The 24,239-nt window shown below is 34.8% G+C and overlaps 1 protein-coding gene across 1 annotated transcript in view; it reads right to left on the bottom strand.

Annotated features, from left to right (window-relative positions):
• Positions 1-24,239, bottom strand: part of LOC145285860 (substance-K receptor-like) — a 370,056-nt gene that overhangs the window by 16,766 nt on the left and 329,051 nt on the right. Inside the window, exon 2 of the mRNA XM_080134301.1 lies at positions 7,475-7,684. Coding sequence (XP_079990427.1) covers positions 7,475-7,684 — 210 coding nt within the window. The remainder of the gene's footprint in view (positions 1-7,474; positions 7,685-24,239) is intronic.

Genomic DNA, 24,239 nt, shown 5'->3' with positions numbered 1-24,239 from the left:
GTGTCACGCTCATACATTGATTCAATAGCTAATATAACATACTGACCCAACGGGTCACGGATAGTCTAGTTTATATATAAATGCTTAAATTTGATATTTTAATTTACGCGGATTTCGTATTTATTATTATAGAGTTAATTCTCTATCAGTTATGTCACATTATATTGTACCCAATATATAGTCATGATTTCGAAAGTAAAGAAAAAAATATTTGAGTGCCATCAGCTAAAATCGAAACCGAAACCAAAATTGATCATGGGATCGTTATAAAATGTCAATAATTAAAAAAGAAAGAAAAGAAGAGAGAGAGAGAGAGAGAGAGAGAGAGAGAGAGAGAGAGAGAGAGAGAGAGAGAAAGGACAGAAAAAAAAGGTAAAAATAGGAAGGTGTGTAAAGGAAAGAACAGATAAGAAACACGGAGATACATATAAAAAAAATATAAAAAGTTTATATATATATATATGTATATATACATGTATATATACATATACACACACAAACATATATATATGTATATATACATATATATATACATAGATAAATGTATATATGTATATGTATATATATACATATATACATATATATGTATATATATACATATATATGTATATATATATATATATGTATATATATGTATATATACATATATATGTATATATACATATATATGTATATATATACATATATATACATATATATGCATATATATACATATATATGTATATATATATGTGTATATATACATATATATATATATGTATATATATGTATATATACATATATATATACACGTGTATATATATATATATATATATATATATATATATATATATATATAATGACGAGATCTTCCATCAGTTCAGGTCGTACATCTATCAAACTTGATACTAATGATCCTTTGTCAATTACGGTAAATCTGGATCGTTTTTAAATCTCCGTCTCCGATTACCGATATTTATCTGACGTCAATTCCGTAGACGGATCGCCTAGATCCATTCTAATTCCATTTAACCGAAAGCAGTTATAACCTTCTCACCTTCACCCCCGGGCAGAATCCGTACACTCGGTTGAGATTTATGATGCGAAATTCCTCACCGATTTTCTTCGATTAATTATACAGTTAGGATTCAGTGGGCGGATTCTTGTAGCCGTTCAAAGGTTTGGGGTGGCAAGTTACGTGGTGTGCGTAAGGCAGTTGAAGTTGTGGTAGATTAGCAAACAGCAATGCGAGACGGGCAAACGTGAAGCATAAACTAAGCTACTTTCTTTCCTTCCCTGTTAGTTTGGCGTACTCTTTCTCCTCTTTCTTTTTCACTTTTTCTGCATTGAATGAAAGTGAGACGCATCTAATCCAATTGTTCTGTCCTCTGAATTGTAGTGTGAGGTCCAGAAAAAAAAAGCATGACACAAAACAAAACAAAAAAACATGGAAAACACGGGTTCATGTGTAGGTGTGACCTCTAAAATTTTGACCAATGAGAATGCTTTTATCAAGAAAATAACTAAGAATACCACAGTAATTAATTAAATCTTTTACCTGGTTCGTGGCTGTCGCAACTAAAACAATATATTAGTATAATCATTTTCGAGTTCGACATCGTGCTCACCCAACGCAAAGGCACCCGTCTCCCCTTTCTCTAATCTGCCTTAATAACCTGCTCACCCCCTTTTATGTCCTACTTAAAAAAAAACAAAAAAAAAAAAACTGCTTTTCCCATCATGCATTGCTTTTCCCATCATGCACTTCAAGTGCATAAATTAGTCGGCCATTTTGTCTCTCTTCTTTCACATGTAGCAACACAGGTAAAAAAAAAAACCCAAAAACCTTCATTTTGTTTGCAGATACACCAAAGATATGATGCATTTGAAGAGAGCCGGAGGTTGCGTCTGCCCAGAATGTGTAAGAATAAAATTCAAAATAAGAGTTCCATCAGCCTTATAGCTCTCGCTTCCATTATTTTGTCTTTCAGTCTTCATATTTCAATTGTTCTGACAAAGGGGTAAGAATTTCTGTTTTCTTGGTAGGAATATACTCACATAACACTTGTTATTGGCTAGTTTATAACATTGATATGATTTCTGTTTTTTTTTTTACATTAAGTAGCTTCATGCTTTGTCTGGGACGATTCCATTAAATTAATCAAAATAATACAACATGTATCCTCATCTGAATACATTACGAAAGGTACTTCTGCAGTATGCAGACGGCGATAACTCCAATTTCTTCTTGGTCAATTAACATGTCAAATAAGTAACAAACAAGAATGTTTTTCCGAACAGAAAAATATTTATTGTATAAAAATGTATCAATATATAATTGTAAAAAACATTTATTGGGTAAAAATGTATCAATATATAATTGTAAAAAACATTTATTGGGTAAAATATATATTTTTAAGAAAATTTTGTAATGAAAGCAACATTTAGTTTTTATAAAAGTAATTTTTTTTTTCGAACAAATAAATAATTTAAATGAAACATTTTTCAGAATTAAAGCAATATTGGATTTTTTTTTCGAAACATTTTTTGAATTGAAGTAAAATTGTCCACTATTCTTTGACCGAGAAGCGCCACTTGGCGACAGTTTAATGAAACGCACCAAAAAGAGATGACCGCCGTCCGCATACTGCAGATATGCTGCAAAGACTAATATTTCTTTCGAGTCTATGCACGTTATTATTCCTATTTAATTTAATTTTCTTTCGTTTTTCGGACGAACGTAGAAACATAATCTTAACCTAATGTTTGTATAGTGGTATTAAAACATCTATAATATAAATATCCACTGTCCGTTTAAATGTATGTATGTCTGCCTAAAACTTCCGACAGAGGCGACGGATTTTCACGAGATTGGTATCATTTTGAAGCTCGATCCGGACGACAAATATCGAAAACTTGGTCAAAAACATTAATTACTTCATCCTCAACTAGGCACTTTTTTTACAGGAAGAGGTCGCTTTTTTCGCCGATATTTTCAAAAGTCATCGCCTCTTTTCAATTGTCTAGCCTTAATTTAAACCTTCACCACTTCTTGTTTGGCGATGGGCGCAACAGCAAACACGTTAGGTTTTTTTCATGTTCTTTTCCTCCTTCGCGGTACGGGTTCGAATCTGCCTCCCTACTACCATTTTTTTTTTTGAGCTCGCAGTTTTCCTTTTTTTTTTCTTTCTCAACCAACACCCTTGCACACACGTCCACTTTCAAGGGAGTTCCAAAGTTTAGCAGTTCTGAGGAAGAAACTATTGGAGTAGAAGGCTTTCTTACACCTAGGGATCTCTATTGTGAAGGGGTGGGACAGCTGCTTGTTTGGGTTTGTCGGAGGTATTTACGTCGAGGGGGTACAAGTGCTTGTAGTTCGTCAAAACATTCACCATTAAAGTACTTGTAGAACAGGCAGAAGGATGCAACAGTTCGTAGGTGGGACAGAGGCTGAAGCCTAGGTGACAGCTCAGGACCTATCAGGTTGGCCACTCTCTTTTGAACCCTGTCTAGGAATGACAGACAAGCAGCAGATGCACCAGCCCAAATATGACAACAGTACTCCATACATGGGCGAATGGTAGCCTTATAGAGGTACAGGATACTTTCAGGCGTTAGCAGTTTTCTAGCACGATAGAGAGAGAGAGAGAGCCCACCTTTTTTGTAGCAGCCTTGGCAATGCTCTCAATGTATCTATTCCAGTTCATGTTCCCTGTAAACGTTAGACCGACGAGTTTAAAGGAAGCACTCTTGGGTAATGTGTTCTTGGCCATTGCTATTGGTGATAGTGAAGGTTTCTTGTAGTTATTGAAGGAAACAAGTTTAGTCTTGGCAGCATTGAATGCGACGATCCATGTTTGTCCTCATCCCACTACAGATTGGATGTCATCCTCTAGTGTTTCTGCCATTTCCTTAGATATGTGTTCATTTGTTTTTCCCTCGTGCTTGTTATAGAGAGTGGTGTCATCACCAAATATACCCATCTCAGAAACAATTTTATCATGGAGGTCATTTATGAATATCAGGAATAATAAAGATCCAAGGATAGACCCCTGAGGTACTCCCGCATTTATATCATTGTTTAGATTTACGACCGTCGAGGACAACCTTGATTTTTCTCTTACTTAATAAGGATTTAATTACATTATGTATTCTTCCAGTGATACCTTATGAGATATTATAACATCAGTGAGGTGCAGTGCAGAGAACATTTTTAGGGCAGGTGCTCAAGTGAAAAGAAAAACGGCAAAAATATAGTAATGAACGTGTCTCGGTAGGGCACAGACCAATAATACATTCCTCTGAAAAGGGCACTTTTAAAATAGGAGTAAAAGGAGCAGGTGCGTATCATCATCAGCATCATCATATTTTAGTGCAAAAAATGGAAATTTGGAATTTTTTTGTCTTGACACAAACAAGATCCGCAATCGTTCAGAATCAAGATTTGATAATAAACATCGCCATAACAGAAGAATATACCATGTTGCAACTATAAATACACTTTTTTTACAAAGGGTTCACCATATATCAAGGTCCGGAGGCCACTTGAGGATAAGGATTAAAGTGTGTGCGGTAGTCGTTGGGACAATATCGTAGTAATCATTAATAGTGGAAATTTGGTATGATTAGATTATTTAAGAGGACGGTTCCATAAGAACTTGTTTACGTTGGACTTGAAGACGACAATATTGTAATCAGCTGGAAAGCAGACCAGCGGAACCAAGCTCCACAGGCGGGCAGTTCTAGAAACGAGACTTTGTTGATGGAGTCCACGTTTAAGTTTAGGCAGCGCTAGAAAGTGGGGAAAAGTTTTGACAGTGATTTTGGCTTGACGAGTGTTTTTTTTGTGAAAGATTGGCAAGGGAGAGGGACAATAGATCGGAGCTTCGACGAACAATTGCCATGACAATAACGACAGAGCAGAGAGAAGCAACGTCTCTTCTGTGGGAAAGAGGTCGCAGAAATGAGAGAAAGGCATCACCTACTAAATTACGAAGTCGGATTTGAAACCTGTCAAGGCAGGATAGGGTGCCTCTACCAGCTCCTACCCAATTAAAGTACTCCATCCTAGGACGTACTTGGCTCTCATACAGGTAGAGAATTTCATCGTCAGTGAGATATCTACTGGCGCAATAGAATGATCCAACCATTTTTCCAGCGACGACTGATGTTGACTGCGATGGCCGTTTTCAGTTCCGGAATCGCCCTGTGACGGTTTTCTTTTGCATACCCTTTCCTTCAAGATAATTACACATCTAGAAATCACGTGATTAAAATCACGTGGTTAAAATCACGTGACAAAGAAGATGTGCTAAAGTAGAAATACTGAAATAAGACGATCACCAACATAACCCCTCATAACATTTAACGGCAGTAGAACTAAGACTGTTCGATATTTATGATTGGAATTTGGTGGACAGGACAAGCATCCCACAGAAAGCATTTTCAGGTTTGTTGAGATCACCTTATATGTTTGTATATGGTGTCCAAAAAGTCACTAAAGGATTTTGAACTTAAATAGATTTGTAAGTTTTCATGATACATTTCTGTAATTTTAACACAATCTGACTAAGACAGGAAACACACACCAAATTAAAAACCCTTTATAAAACATGATGTCTTTTTTAATGTTGCCAATTTTCAGCTTCGCATATTTGTGCTCTTTCCAAAACATTATTCATAACAGATTGCAGAATCTCTTGATTGCGATTTAACTCCCTTATTTCGTTCCTGATGTTTTCCTTTAATTCTTGCAGAGTTATGGGTTTGTTAACATAGACTCTTTCTTTAAGATATCTCCACACAAGAAAAAGTCGGGACTAATCAAGTCTGTGGAAGGTCGTGGCCATTTGGCATTGCCACAGCGAGAGATAATGTTGTCGCCAAAGCATTGCCTGATTTTAGTAAAACAATTTCACAACTTGCGCACGTTGTTTAATGCTATGCTTATCCATAATTAATTTCGAAAATATTATCTGTAAAATATTTGATACTAGCGGGGGTACCCGGCGTTGCCCGAGTGTTTGTTTCCGGGACGGGGGGGGGAGTTTTAAAAAATGTTATGGTAGGTAAGTAGGAAAGATCAAACCCGGAGTCATGAGTAAAAGTAGGAAAATAAAGTGTGAAAAAAAACAAAAAAAACAAAAAACATCTGCAACGGCCACCAAGAAAAGTCCATTCCAGTTGTTTAGGAAAACAAAACAAAAAAAAAAAACGACTACGGTAGGTCGGCGCGAACGTGAAAATATAATGTGAATTGCCCAGCACGCTAACCACTACGCCACAGAGCACTGCAGCTTAGTTTAATGATTTTAAATAACTTCACATGAAAGAACTACGAAGCCAAACCGGTGTTCTCTTCTCAACTGTTCCTTGTGAACGATCCCCAAACGGTGTTAAGTGGTGGCAGGGGGAGGAGGAATTTATTAGAGAGAAAATATTTTACCACTTCCATTGATCTTAACCGATTTTGGCCGTGACTTCTCAGCAGAAAAAGTATAGAAATCTAAGATTATCGAGGAATTTGAGAAATAATAAGCCTATAACACACTTCAGATATTGTTCTGCCGTTTGTGCATATTATATTTGCATGAAATATCTTGATTTTTAATCCTATTAATGTCAAAATCAGACGGGAAAAAATGAGTTCATTTTATTTATATAGAAGAAGAAGAGAAAGAAGAAGAATAGATAGAAGATAGAAAGAAAGAAAGAATAGAAGATAGAAGATAGAAGATAGATAGAAAAGAATAGAAGATAGAATAGATAGAAGAATAGAAGAAGAAGAAGAAGAAGAAGAAGAAAAGATAGATAGAAGAAGAGAAGAGAAGATAAAGAAAAAAATCATTAATGGCAAAATGACAAAGATTTTCAACTCTTCAGTTACTTTTTGGAAACCCTATACTAAAATTGATCTATATAATATCAGAAAAAAATGATGCAAGATAGTTAGGCTTTACTTACCTGCGACCCGTAAGAAGAGCGGGAACAAGGAAAGAAATATCTGCGTGAGCGTTGATTTTGTTTATGCTTGTAATAGTCGTTACGTTCGACTCTTTGATTGGTTAACTTATCTATAAAATGTCATATGAACGGACTGCAGACAAGCTATTTAATCTTTCTCGGGGTGAGGACGAAGGAGATAAGTCATTCCTCATATTACGCGACCAACGAGATTATAACTTTTTTTTTTATTAAGGTCATAGGTCGCAACAAACCAATATTGCAAGGTATTAGAATCTCTGCTCTTCAGTGGAAATTATCCACTATAAACAAAATACTGAGGATGGAGTTTAACTCCGAAATATATTTAACTTATAAATTTCAAACAAGTAAAATATGTGTTTGTTTTCGTAATATTACGTTGTGGTTTGGCTTTCAAGCGCACTTGATGCGTATTTTATTTCATTCAAATATTAAACTGACAATAATATTAATGACGTCATGATAAAACATACATAACAAAGAATGTTGTAATAAGTGCGTTGCTACTTACCCGGAAACTGTCATTTGTAAACCCGTATATTATCGGGTTGGCAAAGCTGTTTGACATGGCAAGCCAGTGGACACCGAGGTAAATGCTTGTCACTTTTGGGCCGAGGATCGTTTGCGATGTTGGGTGGAAGTCAAGTATCAAGAAGAAGACGTGAAGTGGCAGCCAACACAAGACGAAAATCGTCACAACAAGCACCAAGGTCTTTATGACCTGAAATCACAAAAAGACAAACGATAAGAAACATTTTCAATTAAAAGAAACAATAAACATAGATAAACGAACGTTGTGAAACAAGAATTAACTCCATATGTATTTCATATGCAAACATTATGAAAGGCTTCGTGGATTAGTGGGGGATGTCCTTTTCTCTTCCCTGCAACCTCTCTCCCATTACTTCCATGGCAAGTGCTTTTCTGAGCTCCAATCCCTGGCCCCAACTCGCCAATCTTTCACGAAAAACACCCGACTAGCTGAAACCACTGTCAAAAATTTCCCCCCACTCTTTATCTGTGCCAAACGATAGATTCCATGAACAAACCTTCTTTCTTAGAAGTGCATGCCCGTGGAACTTTGTTACGTTTTCCTGTTTCCCACCTGACTACAACCTGGATGTCTTCAAGTCCAACATAAACAAATTCCTGATGAACCGCCCCCTTAAGTAAGACACTATCAAATCTCAACACTAACGTACTGTACACGCAATAACCCTTATCCCCGAGTGGCTTCCTGGCCTTGATAAGTGGTGACCACCTTGTAAAAAAAAACAAAACAAAAAACCCAAAGAAACAAAGGTAACTTAATTGTTTTGTTTTGTAAACAGTGCAAAATGTCATATCTATAAGTATAAGAATATCGTATCGATAACTATTTAGTGGGCTTAGTATGCGTCTTTATCTATATACTAGCGGAGGTGACGCCCGGCTTTGCCCGGGCGTAAAAATATGCTTAAATATATTATTTTAAATTGTCCGGATTTCGTATATATTATTATAGAGTCGTGATTTCAGAAGTAAAACAAAATAGAAGAGTATTTGGGTGCCATCAGTTAGACTCGAAACCAAAACTGTAGCGTTCAAAGCTGGCGACGTTACGAATGTACCAACGTGACACGCATATGATCTGATTAAAAATTAAAAATTAAAAATAAACTAAGATAAATGTACAAAATGTGTAACGACTTCTTCAATACTTTGACCCTTTAAATACTATTTTAACTAAAAACCCATGAAAAAGGGTCTGTAAAAAATCCAATCATTTGAGACCCTAGCGCCGCTCTGCGACTTTTAGTTTCGGAGGAAATAGAGTTTGAAAATATGGAGACAGTCATATAAGCTTTTATATATTAAATTAATACGATAGCGCGCGTGTTATTTTGTGTGTTATGCTTACTTCTTTTTGCTTTCGAGTAACTGCCGTTTAATTATGTACTTCCATTTGTTATCATAAATAATTTTACCAAGGATTTTTATAAGTTTTGGTTTCGGTTTCGACTATAGCTGATGGCACTCAAGTCATCTATATTTTTTATAAATAATTTTACCAAGAATCCTTCATAAGTTTTCGTTTCGGTTTCGATTATAGCGGAAAGAACTCAAGTTATATATATATATATATATATATATATATATATATATATATATATATATATATATATAATAAATTCCACAGACAAACAACGTCGCAGCCCACACAAGAGCCATGACAGTCAAAGAACCGGAAGTCCAAGACTCGAGTTTCGCCCTCATTTGGGCTCATCAGTTAGACACATCCGAACTCAGGATTCGAAACCCGAGCCTCTTGCATGCAAGGCAAACACTCTACCAACTGAGCAAACGCCCTGCACACAAGAATTTCAATTAACCAACACAGATCAAGCAAACCGCGCCGAAATCCGACTGTGAAATGAACCTACTTCGTCTCAACAAGGGACGCGGTCATACAACCAGCTAATAACCCCAAGCTGATGTCTCACAAGTAGGAGTTTTAACTCGAAAGGACGATGCCATCCAGCAATACTAACCAAGCGAGCAACTTATGATAGGATTTTCAGAATGTGAGAGATTGTATATAATAAATTCCACAGCCAAACAACGTAGCTTAATCGCCACATATATATATATATATATATATATATATATATATATATATATATATGGCGATTAAGCTACACTGAATATTCGGCGTTTCATCCACTCTAGGATTCGTTAGGCTTATATATATATATATATATATATATATATATATATATATATATATATATATATATATATATATATCTCGAATCTATGGACCAGTGTTAATCGTGACACCCTGCACTGATGGTTCCCGAAAGGATGAAACATTAGTGTCTCTAGGTATTTAATAATTATTATAGTAAATAATTATGTCAGCCTCTTAAGAGACTCGTTTCTTATCGTTGACCACTTTCAGTTAAAATAAAAAGTCGGTCAATTTAGCTCATATGCGCAGATCATCATATAATGATTAGATCACTCTGACAGACGTTAAAAAACATATGTTTAAATTTTAGCAGTTAACAGTGGCCGAATGGATTAGGTCCTTGCTAATGAAACCAGAGATGGCTTCTGTTGCTGGGTTCGAATCTGTCGACTGGTGTTAATCGTGATACCCTGCACTGATGCACCCAAGTCATATATATATATATATATATATATATATATATATATATATATATATATATATATATATATATATATATATATATATTTATTTATGAAATCATAACTTTATAATATATAAGAATCGATAGAAAATTGACTCTTTGATAATATATACGAAATTTGCAAGAATTGAAATATTATATTTAGACGTATTTTACGACCGGGCTTTGCCGGCCGTCTCTACTAACTAAGAGAAATACTTTTGCAGTTTTAACAAAAGAGCTACAATAATATCAGGGCGTCTCCATTTACACTGAACATTTATAGAATGCCAACATCAATATATTATATATGAATGAGTCCGCTGTGGAATTTCCACGGGTCCTGCTAGTAGTTTATTAGTTTGTATAGATGTGTATTGCTACTGAAATTTGTCTACACACGTGTTTCTTCTTTTGTACATAATCTACTTGCGCGTTTCCACTACAATACTTCTGTGTTTATATTCGATTGAGAAGAAAGTTCTTGCGAAATTTTAAACTTTGATTTCAAATGATGTATTTTCAAATATGTTTTCGTTATAATACCTTTACTTTATATATTATTTTAAATTGCGTTTTTCGCTCTATCGAATTGTTCAAATTACAATCGTTTTAAAACAATTGTCTTTTTTTTCTCAGAAAGTTGAATACAAGGCGGGAAAAAAGCATATTCGTAAAATTTTCTTATTTCTATTCAATCTAGGTTGAAAAGCTGCTGAAATAGTTCGCGATATCAACGAAACATTTGACCCAGTAGCCACTACTGAACGCACAGCACAATGGTGGTTTCGTGGCGGCAACGAAAGACTTAAAAGATGGTGAGTGTAGTGGTCGGCCATCAAATGTTTAAAACAATCAATTAAAGCCTTAGTCGAAGCCAATCCACGCACAACTGTTCGAAAACTTGGTTTTGAATTAGACGTAACGCATACGACGATTTCCAACCACTTGAGAGAGATTGGAAAGACAAAGAAACTTAATAAATGGGTGCCTCACAAATTGAACAACCAAAGGAAACGCTTTCATGAAATTTCAGTTTCCCTTCTTTTACGCAACAAGAACGACCCGTTTATCGACCGGGTTGTAACTTGCGATGAAAAAATAGTTCTTTACGACAACTGGCCACACACAGCTCTTACGTTTTGATGGCGATGAAGTCGTTGAAATCATTTTAGATATGTTTTAGTTTTTTTTTAAACATTTCTCACGCAGAAAATTATCGAGATGCTTGAAAAGTGGTAGTCGGTAGGTGAGAGGTCTGGAGAGTAGGGCGGATGAGGCAGAGTTTCGTAGCCCCATTCGTTCAACTTCTGCAGGGTCGGTTAAGCAACATGTGATTGAGCATAGTAATGGAGGAGAATTGGGGCTTTTCTGTTGACTAATATTGGGTGTTATGGTCGAAGTTTCTGATGCATTACATCCATTTGTTAATAGTACTTCTCCATCGTAATAGTTTCGCTTGTATTAAAAAAAAAAAACTGTACTGGATGAGACCAGTCGCATACCACCAATGACCTTTTTTTGTGCAATTTTTGACTTAGGGAAGTGTCATGAAGCTTCGTTGGCGTCTAACCACTGAGCTGAGGGTCGCCGATTGTCGTAAAGAATCCACTTTTCATCGCAAGTCACAACCTGGTCGAGAAATGGATCGTTCTTTTTGCGTAAAATAAGGGGAAATGACACTTCATAACAGTATTTCTTTTGACTCTTGTTCAATTCGCGAGACACCCATTTATCAAGAGCTTTTGTCTTTCCAATCTCTCTCACATAATTCGAAATCGTCGTATACGTTATGTCTAATTCATAATCAAGTTTTCTAGCAGTTGCGCGTCGATTGGCTTCGACTAAGGTTCTTCATTAATCGTTGTCAACATCCGATGATCGACCACTACACTTATCTTCAAGACTCTCGTCGCCGCCACGAAATTTCTTAAACCACCATTGTGCTGTGCGTTCAGTAGTAGCTCCTAGGCCAAATTCTTCGTTAATATCGCGAATTGTTTCAGTAGCTTTTCAACCTAGCTTGAATTGAAATAAGAAAATTGTGCGAATTTACATTTCTCCATCTTGTATTCAACGTTCTGAAAGGACACAATCGTTTTAAAACGATTGTAATTTAAATAATTCGATAGAGCGAAAAGCGTTCTTTAAAATAATATATAAAGTAAAGGTATTATAACGATAACTTTTTTTTAAAATACATCATTTGAAATCAAAGTTAAAAATTTCGCAAGAAGTTTCTCATCAACCTAATAGATAGTTGAAATTACAATGATCAACATTGTCAAACGTCGTAAGCTCTATTTCTTTATTATTACCCCCCCCCCAAAAAAAGAACATTGCAGTATGCGCTTGTGAGAGATTGTTATTTTGTTATTTGACTCATAAATATGCTCAACCCAAGAATGGGAGCATTATAGTGATACACATGCAAACAATTTCGCTGTATCACAGCTCGTCACTACAGCCTAGACTTTATGTTAAATTTAATTTTTTCTTGAATCATTAAATGTTCAAAGACATGGAGTACATTAGAAGTTACTCTTTTATATATATATATATATATATATATATATATATATATATATATATATATATATATATATATATATATATATATATATAATTATTTACTATAATAATTATTAAATACCTACAGACACGTGTTTCATCCTTTCGGAAATCATCTGTGCAAGGTGTCACGATTAACACCACTTGATAGGTTCGAACCCAGCGACAGAAGCCATCCCTGGCTTCATTAGCAAGAACCTGATCCATTTGGCTATCGTTAATCGCAAGAAATGCTGTTGAATTTAAACATTTATTTTTTAAATGCTTTTTAACATCTGTCAGAGTGATCTAATCATTATATGATGATCTGCGCATAAGAGCTAAATTGACCGACTTTAATTCCACTGAAAGTGCTTAACGATAAGAAACGAGTCTCTTAAAGGGGCTGACATAATATGTGTGTGTGTGTGTGTGTGTGTGTGTGTGTGTGTGTGTGTGTGAAATGACACCTGCAGTCATTTTGTCCCATAAAATATGAATTATAAATGCAAGAAACAGTACGCAGTTTAATATAATTTATCTCAAACAAAATAGCGACCGATGCTCGTGACAAGTAAGTGGTATTTATAATGGTCATAAAACAATAAAAACGCAGGCTTGTTTTTAACTGCTGCATGGTAATTAAGCTTTGTGATTTGAAAAGTCTTTTGGTCCAACCGAATTACATAAATAATGTTAACACAAAAAAAAAAAAAAAAAAAAAAAAATGTGAAGACATTTCAATTTATTGGCAGAAAAAAAAAAGTTTGGCGTATTTTTTTCGAGTAGGTTTAGCTTAAATAATAAATTACAAATATTGCTTCAGTTGCTTTGTCGTTTGTTTTTGTCGTTTTTTTTTCGGCATATAATTCCTTTTGATTATTTCGTGTCAATCACAATTTTGATCACACTGAGTCACGCCACATTCAAACAATAATTAAACCTGACAAAAAAAAATAATATTTATAAAATATAGTTGAAGAATTTGAAGTCAAGGAATCGAAATTCAAGGAAATTTTGATCAGCAAAAAATTATTAAAAAAAAAAAAAAATAAAAAAAAAAATAAAAATAAAAATAGTTTCTGAATATTTTTAGATGAGGATTGGTTATACTTATTATTATTCATCGGACTACTTTCTCATCTTGAGTGTGAGTTTCAAAGTGATATTCTCCTGAACGTTGAAGGTTCAATCCTCAGTGTGGGCGACTGAAAAAATACATTCGTGAATTACTTAGGACCTCTATCCAATCATGACCGACAGAACAAGAGCACGCTACCCCGTGAAGTAAATAAAGGGCCCTGTTTGAAATTACGTCCCAATTCCCGAGTCCGACAAGATACATCTGAAGAAGGTCGGAGGTTACATCGACCGAAACGTTGTAAAAATAACACTCATGATAAGAACAGTATTCTGATGAATAATACGTATAAAAATATACGGGACTGAATAAAAAAAATAAGGATTGATTACTCGTATTATTTGTATTGTTTTCATCTTGAATGTTATTTTCACAACGTTTCGGTCGATTTAACCTGCGACTTTCTCCAGATGTATCTAGTTAAACTCAGGAATCTTTCTATCGAGCCCAGGAATCTTTCTGTCTAACTTGCCCATCTATACGGAAGCTTTTATTTACTACGCAGGAGAGGGGTAGTATGCTCTCGTTCCGTCAGTCATGAAAGATAAAAAAGTCCTAAGTAATTCGCATTTGTATTTTGAAGTATCGTCTACACTTTTCTTTTAAACATTTTTTTAACCTCCAGAAGAGTGTAAGTTTTACAACCGAATATTACCAAGTACTCTATCCATGACGCTAGGAAAAGAGAAATAGGTCATAAAGGATTTTGGTTTCCTGAACCCACTCCTAACACCACTATAGATGAATAGTGCATTTTGTCCGCTTACGCACAAAAATAGCCAAGTATATCAAATGTTATGGGCTAAACATTCAGAAAGCGTAGATTGGAAATTGATTAGAAATTGAACAGCCCTGATCAGATTCCCCAACAGTGTCTCTAATAATATTAGTAGGAAATATAAATAGCAAATTATCCCTAGTCAAGAATTGGGGCGCCAAGTGTCTGGTATAATGTGACTGAAAGTTAGGATTGCAGATAATATTCTTATTTAGGAAAATGTAATTTGAGATATAAAAAATATTCGTCTGGTGTAAATAACTAGCAGGACTTGTGTTCTGGCGTTGCCCTGGGAAAATATGGCATAAAATAAGAGTGGAAAATAAGGATCATTCAGTAGAGGGGGAGGTGAGGTAGATTCCCTTGGCTTTAGTTTTAAATAAAGGTTAACATCCTTCCAACTATTTTAAAACCGATATTTTTCAATAATTATTTACTCTATTGTTTAGAAACAATTAAAATAAATTCTTCTAATTCTTTTTAATAGGGGTGGGTTTCGATGTTTTCTCCTCTAGTTTAAATAGAGGTTAAGCTTTCTCCTATATTTTAAACTAGCAGTACCCGCTAACCGGCGTTGCCCGGTGGAAGTGTGCCCCCGCTTCGAAAAAGTAAAAATTGTTGTTGTTGTTATTGTTGTTATTATTGTTGTTGCTACTGCTGCCCAAGCCCCAATCTCCTCATATTACAAACGGCTTTCGGAATAGACACTCCAACTTCTCATAGTAAGAGAGGCTATCGGAATGAATACCCCCAACATCCCCTTGTCAATAACTGATGGAGAGAGGTGGTGTAGTAAGGATATTGAGCACCCCCCCCCCGCCGTAAAAAATAAAATAAAAAGTAGCAGCGAGGAGAAAAAGAAAATAATAGACGCAGTAGGCAGCCCGGATGGAGAAGGGTAAAAAAACAAAAAACAAAACAAAACAAACAAAAAAATCCCTTTAGCCGTTGAAGCTGTGGTAATGTTGACTGGTTACTTACGGACCTCCGCGACTAAAAATAGTTTGTCTCAAATTTTTATTAAGAAGCAGAAATTTATTTACGAAAGTTTTAATTATATATATATATAAACGTTATATATATATATATATATATATATATATATATATATATATATATATATATATATATATATATATATATATATATAGTCTTATTGAATGTATTCTGAATTTTACTGGGTTTCAGTAATCGTTCGTATACAAATAAGTTTTAAGCCAAAAAGAGATGACTTAAACTACAAAATTATCATATTTCATAATTGAGCGTTCATATATTGTTTTAACAAAAACCAAGACATCAAAGAATGGATTGATAGCAACAAATAGTGTATTTCAACGTTAGTTACAATTGTTTCAAGACTATTTGGACAAAGTCAAACATTATGTCGTTTGAACATTTTCACAAAGAAAATCTTTAAAAAAATACTTTGCAAGGATGAGATATAGGTAAAATATTTTTGCTTGCTTTCTTTTCCTTATAAGGGAAGTGGTTTCTATAATGTTTCATTGTTAAAGTGTCTTTTATTCAACAAGTCTGACGAAAGGCTGTTCTTACGAAAATTTTCAAACGATATAATGTTTGAATTTGTCCGAATAGTCTTGAAACAATTGTAACTAACGTTGAAATACACTATTTGTTGCTATCAACCCATTCTTTAATGTCTTGGTTTTTGTTAAAACAATATATATATATATATATATATATATATATATATATATATATATATATATATATATATATATATATATATATATATACATATATGAAGGGACTAAGTATTTATTCACTTAGCAAAGTTAACAAGAGAGAAACTATAAACAAAATGCAAAAACAAATGACTTATACCAAACGCAGCAGAATTCAATTATCTATCGACCTGTATACATTTAGCGTGCTGGAATTGTGTTTGATTTTTTAAAATTATTACACACAATAGGAACCAAACAGCTGCTTTCCGCTTAATTAGAAAGGGGCTTAATTACTGAAAAGTTGTACAAGAAAGGTTTTATCCTACCATTAACCTTAAGTTCAAATCGCAAGACCCCCGAACTTAGGTTAGTGGTAATTATTTTTTTGTTTACAATTGTAATTGGAATTAAAAAAAAAAAAATACCAATGATATAATAACAAATTATAATTGATATGTTTTTTTTTTACAATTAATGATTTTTTTTTTATATTGAATGTTTTTTTTTTGCTTGAAAATACATTTTAAACTTTGATTAGCGGGGAATGCCAATGCGTCCGTGATTTGCTATTTATATATCAGTCAGATTTTCCCTATCGGGGGACCTGGCTTTCTCTATATTTTGGTCTTGTGCTACATCTTTTCTCAGTGGGGCGGAAGCACAAAAATTCTATCTGCAGAAATCATCAAATTAAATACGTGAATCATTTTGATTGCATTAGTGACCTCAGAGACCTCAATTCCGTTTCGAATATTTGACCACCCAAAATCGAAGACAATTCAGAAACCATTTAACAATATCAGGCGAAAATGAACTGTTTGTCGCTGCGAAAAACATTAACCTGATTCAACCATTAACCCGATGAAGACATTACAAAGCGATTTCATATAGTTTCATTTCAATCAAATTAAATAATTTGAAATGCCAGTAACGTATCGAATTCTTTCTCCTTGCCAATATATTATCATCATTATTGCAAATAAAATTGCCTTCGAATAAACTAAAGTTTTTTTTTTTTATTAAAAATACACGCAAAGAACGCGGCCAAAGGTCATATAAAGGTAAAATCTTTTTCTTCAAAGAAAGTCATAACGTATTTGTTAAAATTGCATCCACAATAAAATAGAATGAACATTTTATTATCCGGATTCTACTGTTCTTATATATATATAATTATTTGTATTTAAAAAGTCGGCTTCAACAGAAACGTCTTAAAATCTCTCTATTTCTTTATTCTACGCGCAATTTATCTTTCTTTTAATAATAATATTTTGAACTTACTCTTTTTTCCTTGTACCCATTTGTGAATTATTTCACGGAATTCTGCCTTTTTGGATGACATCGAAATATCTTCCAGTATCGCGATTCCTTTGGATTTTTACTTGTGGATACCGAACTTGAACCAACTTTTCTTGGATTTTACGATTATTGGATATTCTACTCTTCACCCGACCATCCATTCACGTGAAATCATTTTTCTTTTTTTCCCATTCCCACTGCTTCGCTATCTTTTTTAAAACTTTTACCGAGTAAGCTCTATGGCTTACTTGCAGTTTCATTAAATAATTTGTAAGCAAAATCCGATTCCGCATTTTGCTAATTCCTACCCTCTGATGAGAAGGAAAGTAGCTTTTTCGAAACCCTGCGGATTAAGGATAATCCACTTAATTTGTGTTTCCTTTTTGAAAATTAAATATGTTTTTTTAACTCATCTTAAAGTGTTTTAAAAATATTTTATTAATTCTTAGTTCTTATAATATATATATATATATATATATATATATATATATATATATATATATATATATATATAACTACTTCATTTACTCACATAAAATTAATATACGAAAGTATAGATTTATGCGTAAACTTTAAGTATTTACTTCAAAAGTGCTCAATACGTAGGTAGAGCTAGTTAGTAATTTATAAAATATATATGGCGATTAAGCTACACTGAATATTCGGCGTTTCATCCACTATAGGTTTCGTCAGGCTTATGCGTGAATTCTGTGGGCATGCATTTTATCGAACAAAGGATCTAGGTGTAAATTATGCCTCCATGAAAAACTTGCTATCTTGTACTTTAAAGAACCCCAAAATCTATTAAACTGTAGACGAGAAATAGCAAACAATTGTGTTCACAAAATAAAACTTACTTTAAGATAGCGATACAAAATAGCTTTTAAAACCAACAAAAACAATAGAAAACAAACAAATAAATAAATTAAATAAACATGAATATACATAAACGACCACACACACACACACACACACACACACACACACACACACACACACACACACACACACACACACACACACACATATATATATATATATATATATATATATATATATATATATATATATGTATGTGTGTGCATGTATGTGTGTACACATATGTATATTTATATATATATATTAAAAAAAAAGAGCAGAAATGAGGAAAATCGTCTGCCTTAAACCACTAACCTAGATCCTTTGTTCGATAAAATGCATGCCCATTGGCTGAGAGGAAGGGGCGCGGTGGATACTAGAAAGCTGATTGGCTAACTAAAATCCTCAACATATATAAAAACAAGAAACAACCACAGAATTCGCGCATAAGCCTGACGAATCCTATAGTGGGTGAAACGCCGAATATTCAGTGTAGCTTAATCGCCATATATATTTTATAAATTACTATGTATATATATATATATATATATATATATATATATATATATATATATATGCGTATTTTTAGCGCAAAGATTTTGAGAGAAAAATGGTTTTGGACAATCTTTCAAGCTATATAAACAGTTTGAAAAATGGTAGATGTATTTTAAATGAAATCAATCATCGCAGAATGACAGCAAATTTATTTTTGTTTGCTCAAAACGTAAACAAATAAAGCGTATAAAGTGAACAAAGAGGAAAAATGGATTTTCTTCTGTTGTAAGATATCAAAAGCATTATCTTTTATGACAGATCTTTGCTACTATAGATGACATCGAGATATAGTCGACGCAAAATTACACTCGTCTCTGCTATAAATATAAATCTTATTGTTTCATCTGAAGCAATCTCTAATAACTAACAAGACCCATAGATTTTAGAAGTATACAAGTTACGGCATGTATTGAACGGCATTATTATTGCCAGTAAATCAGCATATGAACATTCCAAACATATATATTAGGCATTTAAAAGAATTAAAAACGTCGGATTTAAATTAAAAGAAGCAAAGTGTGATTTCCTCATGAACAAGATAAAGTACCTAGGTCACATGATTGATAAAAATGGAAGACGCCCCGATAGGACAAAAGCATAAAGAATATGCTTGCTACCGATAATGTACAAGCGCTCCAATGTTTTCTGGGACTGACGACTGACACACTTCTACCAGGTCTTCATAAAAAAAAAACATGCATGACTTCCACGCTCCGCTGACTGAACTACTAACCAAGTAATAATCCTGAAAATGGACGCCTGAATGTCAAGCGACGTTTGAGAAAATCAAGGATACGCTAACATCGCAACTGCTTCTACGCGCTATGACCCAATATCGAAAATAATAGTAGAAAGTGACGCAAAATCATATGGTATTGGAGCTTGTATACTACATATGATACCCGACGGTACCAAAAACCCGATCGCTCATGCATCAAGAACGCTACTGCCAGCCGAGAGACAGTACTTACAAATCGAAAAAGTAGCTCTAAGTATCATATTTGCGGTAACAAAATTTCATAAGTACTTACGTGTCAGAACTTTCATGTTACAAATAAACATACAAATACATAAACATTACAAATACATAAGCCGTTACTGACGATGTTCGGATCCAACAAAGTCTTACTGACGTATACTGCCAATAGACTACTGAGGTGGGGTACTATCCTACTAAATTATGACTTTAAATTGGAATCATCGGAATAAATTAGCCATAAAGATGGCTTATCAAGATTAATGCAAAAGTAAAGGAGACCTTTTTAAGAATTCTATTATTTCTGCACTTCGTACCGATTCCGAAAAAAAAAAAAAACAATGATAGGAAACACAATTAGAGAGCTTCGGGTATCCCTACCTGAAATTAAAAGAGAAGCAGAAAAAGACGACTTACTTTGCAATACCAAGAACAAGATCGCTATGAAGGACAACAACGTTCCAAAAGTATTCTCGTTTTGCGGCGAAGTCTTACTATATAGCGAAAGAGTGGTAATTCCGAAAAGTATCCAGAAAAGAATTCTATGGGATTTTCCGCAGAAAAACCCGAAAAAAAAAAACAAAAAAAAAAAAAACGGGCGAAAAGCTTAAAACGAGGATCCACGTCTACTGGCCTAACATGGTTAAAGAAGTAATGAAGATGGTTGACTCTTGTAGAGGTTGCGCCCTAACTGCAAAAGCATCACCTATCACATCGCAATTAAACCTTGGCCGAAAACTGACCAGCCATGGTCAATAATCCATATCGACTTTGCAGGTCCTCTCGGTGATCACTATTACTTAATCGTAATCGATGGCCGAAAATATTAAGCTGCAAAAGACCCATAACAGGGACAACAATAATTTTTTACATTAACTGTTTGCACGTCTCGGTGTAGCAGACTGCACTGTGAGCGATAATGGAACTCAGTTCACATCCGCAGAATTCAAAAGATTTTGCGATACGTTTCAAATAGATTGGGCAGGCGGAACGATTCGTTGATACACTCAAAAGAGCACTGAAGAAGGCTCAAGGTAATCCGACGGATGAATCCTTCCACAGAATTACACCTAATCCTAGTACTCCAACAGCGGCCTCATCGGTGGAAACCATGTTCACACGTAAGGTGAGATCCGTTTTTTGACAAATTCTCACCAAAGTAGACAAACCACAAGTGACTATTTGTGTAAGCAGGAAACGTTTCATTCCAAGAGAGAGAGAGAGAGAGAGAGAGAGAGAGAGAGAGAGAGAGAGAGAGAGAGAGAGAGAGAGAGAGAGAGAGCGTTTTCTTCAAGAGCTACAAGAATAACACTTCATTCTGGAGTGTGGGTACGATCAGTAAGAGAGTCGGGGACATGATATATATCGTGCAAGGATCGAGGCATCCCCATAAGCGCCACCAGAACCAATTAAGATGTCGCTCGGAACGACACCAGAGAAACATCACAGTTGGAGGAAGAACCGATCAAGTCCATATTCGAGACATTCAATCTCGACCCTTTCTAATCAACACCAGAACCACGACGGTTGGTTTGGAAAAGTAAAGTCACCGATCCACTAATGATCAATCCTAAACGTAAGAGAGATTAACAGCTTTACGAAGAAAAAGATTCGGAGGGGCGTTGGGGGGGTGGCGTCATTACAGATTCTGACGATGTACTATTCCTCACGTCACTTCCAGTGGCCAGTTTTGCTATCGAGTAGTCTGGACCTGAGACTCAGTGAGAGTGAATCGTAACCTTACTTTTTCCTTCCAGTTGAGCGGAGTCCCACTCAACCAATATACGTTTCTGTCTTTTCTGTTAATATATATTTTATTTCATTGTTTCCAAGCCTTCTTGTTCTTCTTTCGACATTTAAACCACAGCAATAACAATAATGAAAACGGTTTAAATCTTAAGGAAAACTCTTGAACACAGAAACTAATTCAAGTGAGCTACAAACGCTAACCGGCTATCTAGAAACTGCAACAGACATAAAACAAAACGATAGAACTCCACAAGAAAACTGCGTATAATTGTAAGTTAACCCCGAAAGAAAATTGTAGGCCTGCTAGTTATTATTAGAGCTATGACAACAGCATATTATTTTCATTGTTTTGACTCTCGAGTGTGTATCCATTGATATCTTATATGCTTTTATATAGAGTGATGTGGTTTTCGGTTGATTAACTGTGTCTAACTTTGTCGGATATATATTCGAGAGTCAAAACAATGAAAAGAATATTCTGTTGTCATAGACATAGTTATTACATAGAATGAGAGGTGACAGTGATCCAGTGGTTAACAACACGGACTGACAACCTGGATGTCTCAAGTTCGAATCCAGTTCAGTCCGCCCAAATCACTTTCACTGAGGAGGCTGGCAACCTTCACTCGGCCTTCGGGCTAAAATCAAAGTGAAGTATCTGTTCCGGCAGATACTGCAAGCAAAGACCATATGTGGGGGTAACTCCACATATAAGACCTTAGTCAATGTAGGGACAACCCTTCATACCAATTGTCACTATCCAGCTCCCCTACTCCCCGGGGAGCTGATCCCTATTTCCCCTTCACTCCTCACATTAAAAAAAAAAAAAAATCGACCTTGTGCCTAATTTGCTCGGCGGGGGAGCAAATAAATACCCTGTTCTTCGGATACTGAACTTGAATTTCTTGTTCCCTCTCAGTGGAGAAATCCTTCACGACTGAGACAATTGTTATTTTCGTTCCTTTTCTCTACGTTAAAAGAACGACCCTGGTGTATAACTGTGGGGGAGGCATTGTAAATAGGAACCTTCACGCGGCCCCTCCCTTAATCCCCGATGTTTTTCTAGAAATAACTCTGACTAGAAAAATATCGGGGAAACCAATGCCAACAGTAGAATTTTCTGATTCATACAATGGTGATATTTAAATAGAATGGGTTATTAGCTACGTAGAACTTTTTACATTACTGTATTTTTTTTTTTTTTCGGCTTGAAACAAAGGTGTAAGAAGCACATTTTGTCGACGTAAACAACCTTAATTACAATGTTTTTTGTTTGTTTTTTTCTGTAGAGTTGATTCGCGCGTTTAATCCGAGGAATCAACTGCGTAACGTTAGAACGGGAACGATTGACAACGAAGAAACACTCAGCAAATATTCTTTATTTTTCTTCACTTTTTTAAAATTTTTAGTTTTTTTTTTTTTTTTTTTGTCGTTCACGTAAATTCTCAAGTAACAAACAATTTGTTTACTTACACGACGAATGTAATCAGAAACTAATTTAATTTGCAGGCCTGGAAGTGGGAGAGGGTGCATCATGTTGAATGTCGAATTGCTGATCTGTAAATACTTTTCATCGACAGATTCCGCGCGCGATGAGCACGGGAGTAAGTGTTGTGTTACAGCGGAAACATCCCCGCTGGATTGTCAGCCGTCGACGTCACTGCTGACTAATAATCCACCAAAATGTTTGGCAGAACGGACATGTTTGCGAGTAAGAGACACCAAATCGATACAAGACAAATTCTTGTAAGCTTCAGCAGTCAACAACAACAACAACAACAACAGTTGCAAGCGTAGCAAAAAAATTAAATTACGATCGTCTCCATTGACGAGTATATATTTCTCTTCCACTTTGAGAAATATGACAGAAGTGTCGAGAAGAGGGATCGAAAAGTCAGCGCCTACAAAGGAGGAGTATACTGACTCATACAAAAATGCCTGAAAAGCCCCGTCGACATTTCTTTGGTGGAGGTATCTCAGTCGATTAGCAATAAACTAGCACATTCTCAGAGAGAAGGCAAAGCTTGGCAGGGTGGACCTCCTAGAATTGCACCAGATCATTTCATTTCCTTCCTGATGTTTTGCTTCGATTCTTGCAAGTTTGGGGTTTGGCGTTTCAAGGTTTTCCAGCTTGCGGAACAAAATAAGAGAGTTAAATTGCAATCCAGAGATTCTGCAATCTGCCATGAATAATGTTTTGGAAAGAGCACAAATATTTGAATCTGAAAATGGGAAACATTTAAAAGACATTTTTTTTCAAAAATAAAGATTGTTTGAATTTTGTCTTTTTTTACAAAAATTCCCCAATGTCTTAGTCAGATCGTATTAAAATTACAGAAAGATAAAAAAAAAAAATCTATTTAAGTTAAAATGCTTCAGTGACTTTTTGGACATCCTGTATTAGCGTCTATTGTATAGTCTCAGTATTCACTTCAATTCCGATTTCGCCTAGATTTTTTTTTTCAAATTCTTTAAGACTGTTTCTAGTACTCTTACAATTATTGAT

The sequence above is a fragment of the Euprymna scolopes genome, chromosome 10 (genome assembly GCF_053919585.1).
Source record: "Euprymna scolopes isolate OS-2025 chromosome 10, ASM5391958v1, whole genome shotgun sequence".
Classification (NCBI taxonomy): domain Eukaryota; kingdom Metazoa; phylum Mollusca; class Cephalopoda; order Sepiida; family Sepiolidae; genus Euprymna; species Euprymna scolopes.
The sequence above is the reverse complement of the archived record's forward strand: the minus strand, read 5'-3'. Positions and strand labels throughout refer to the sequence as shown.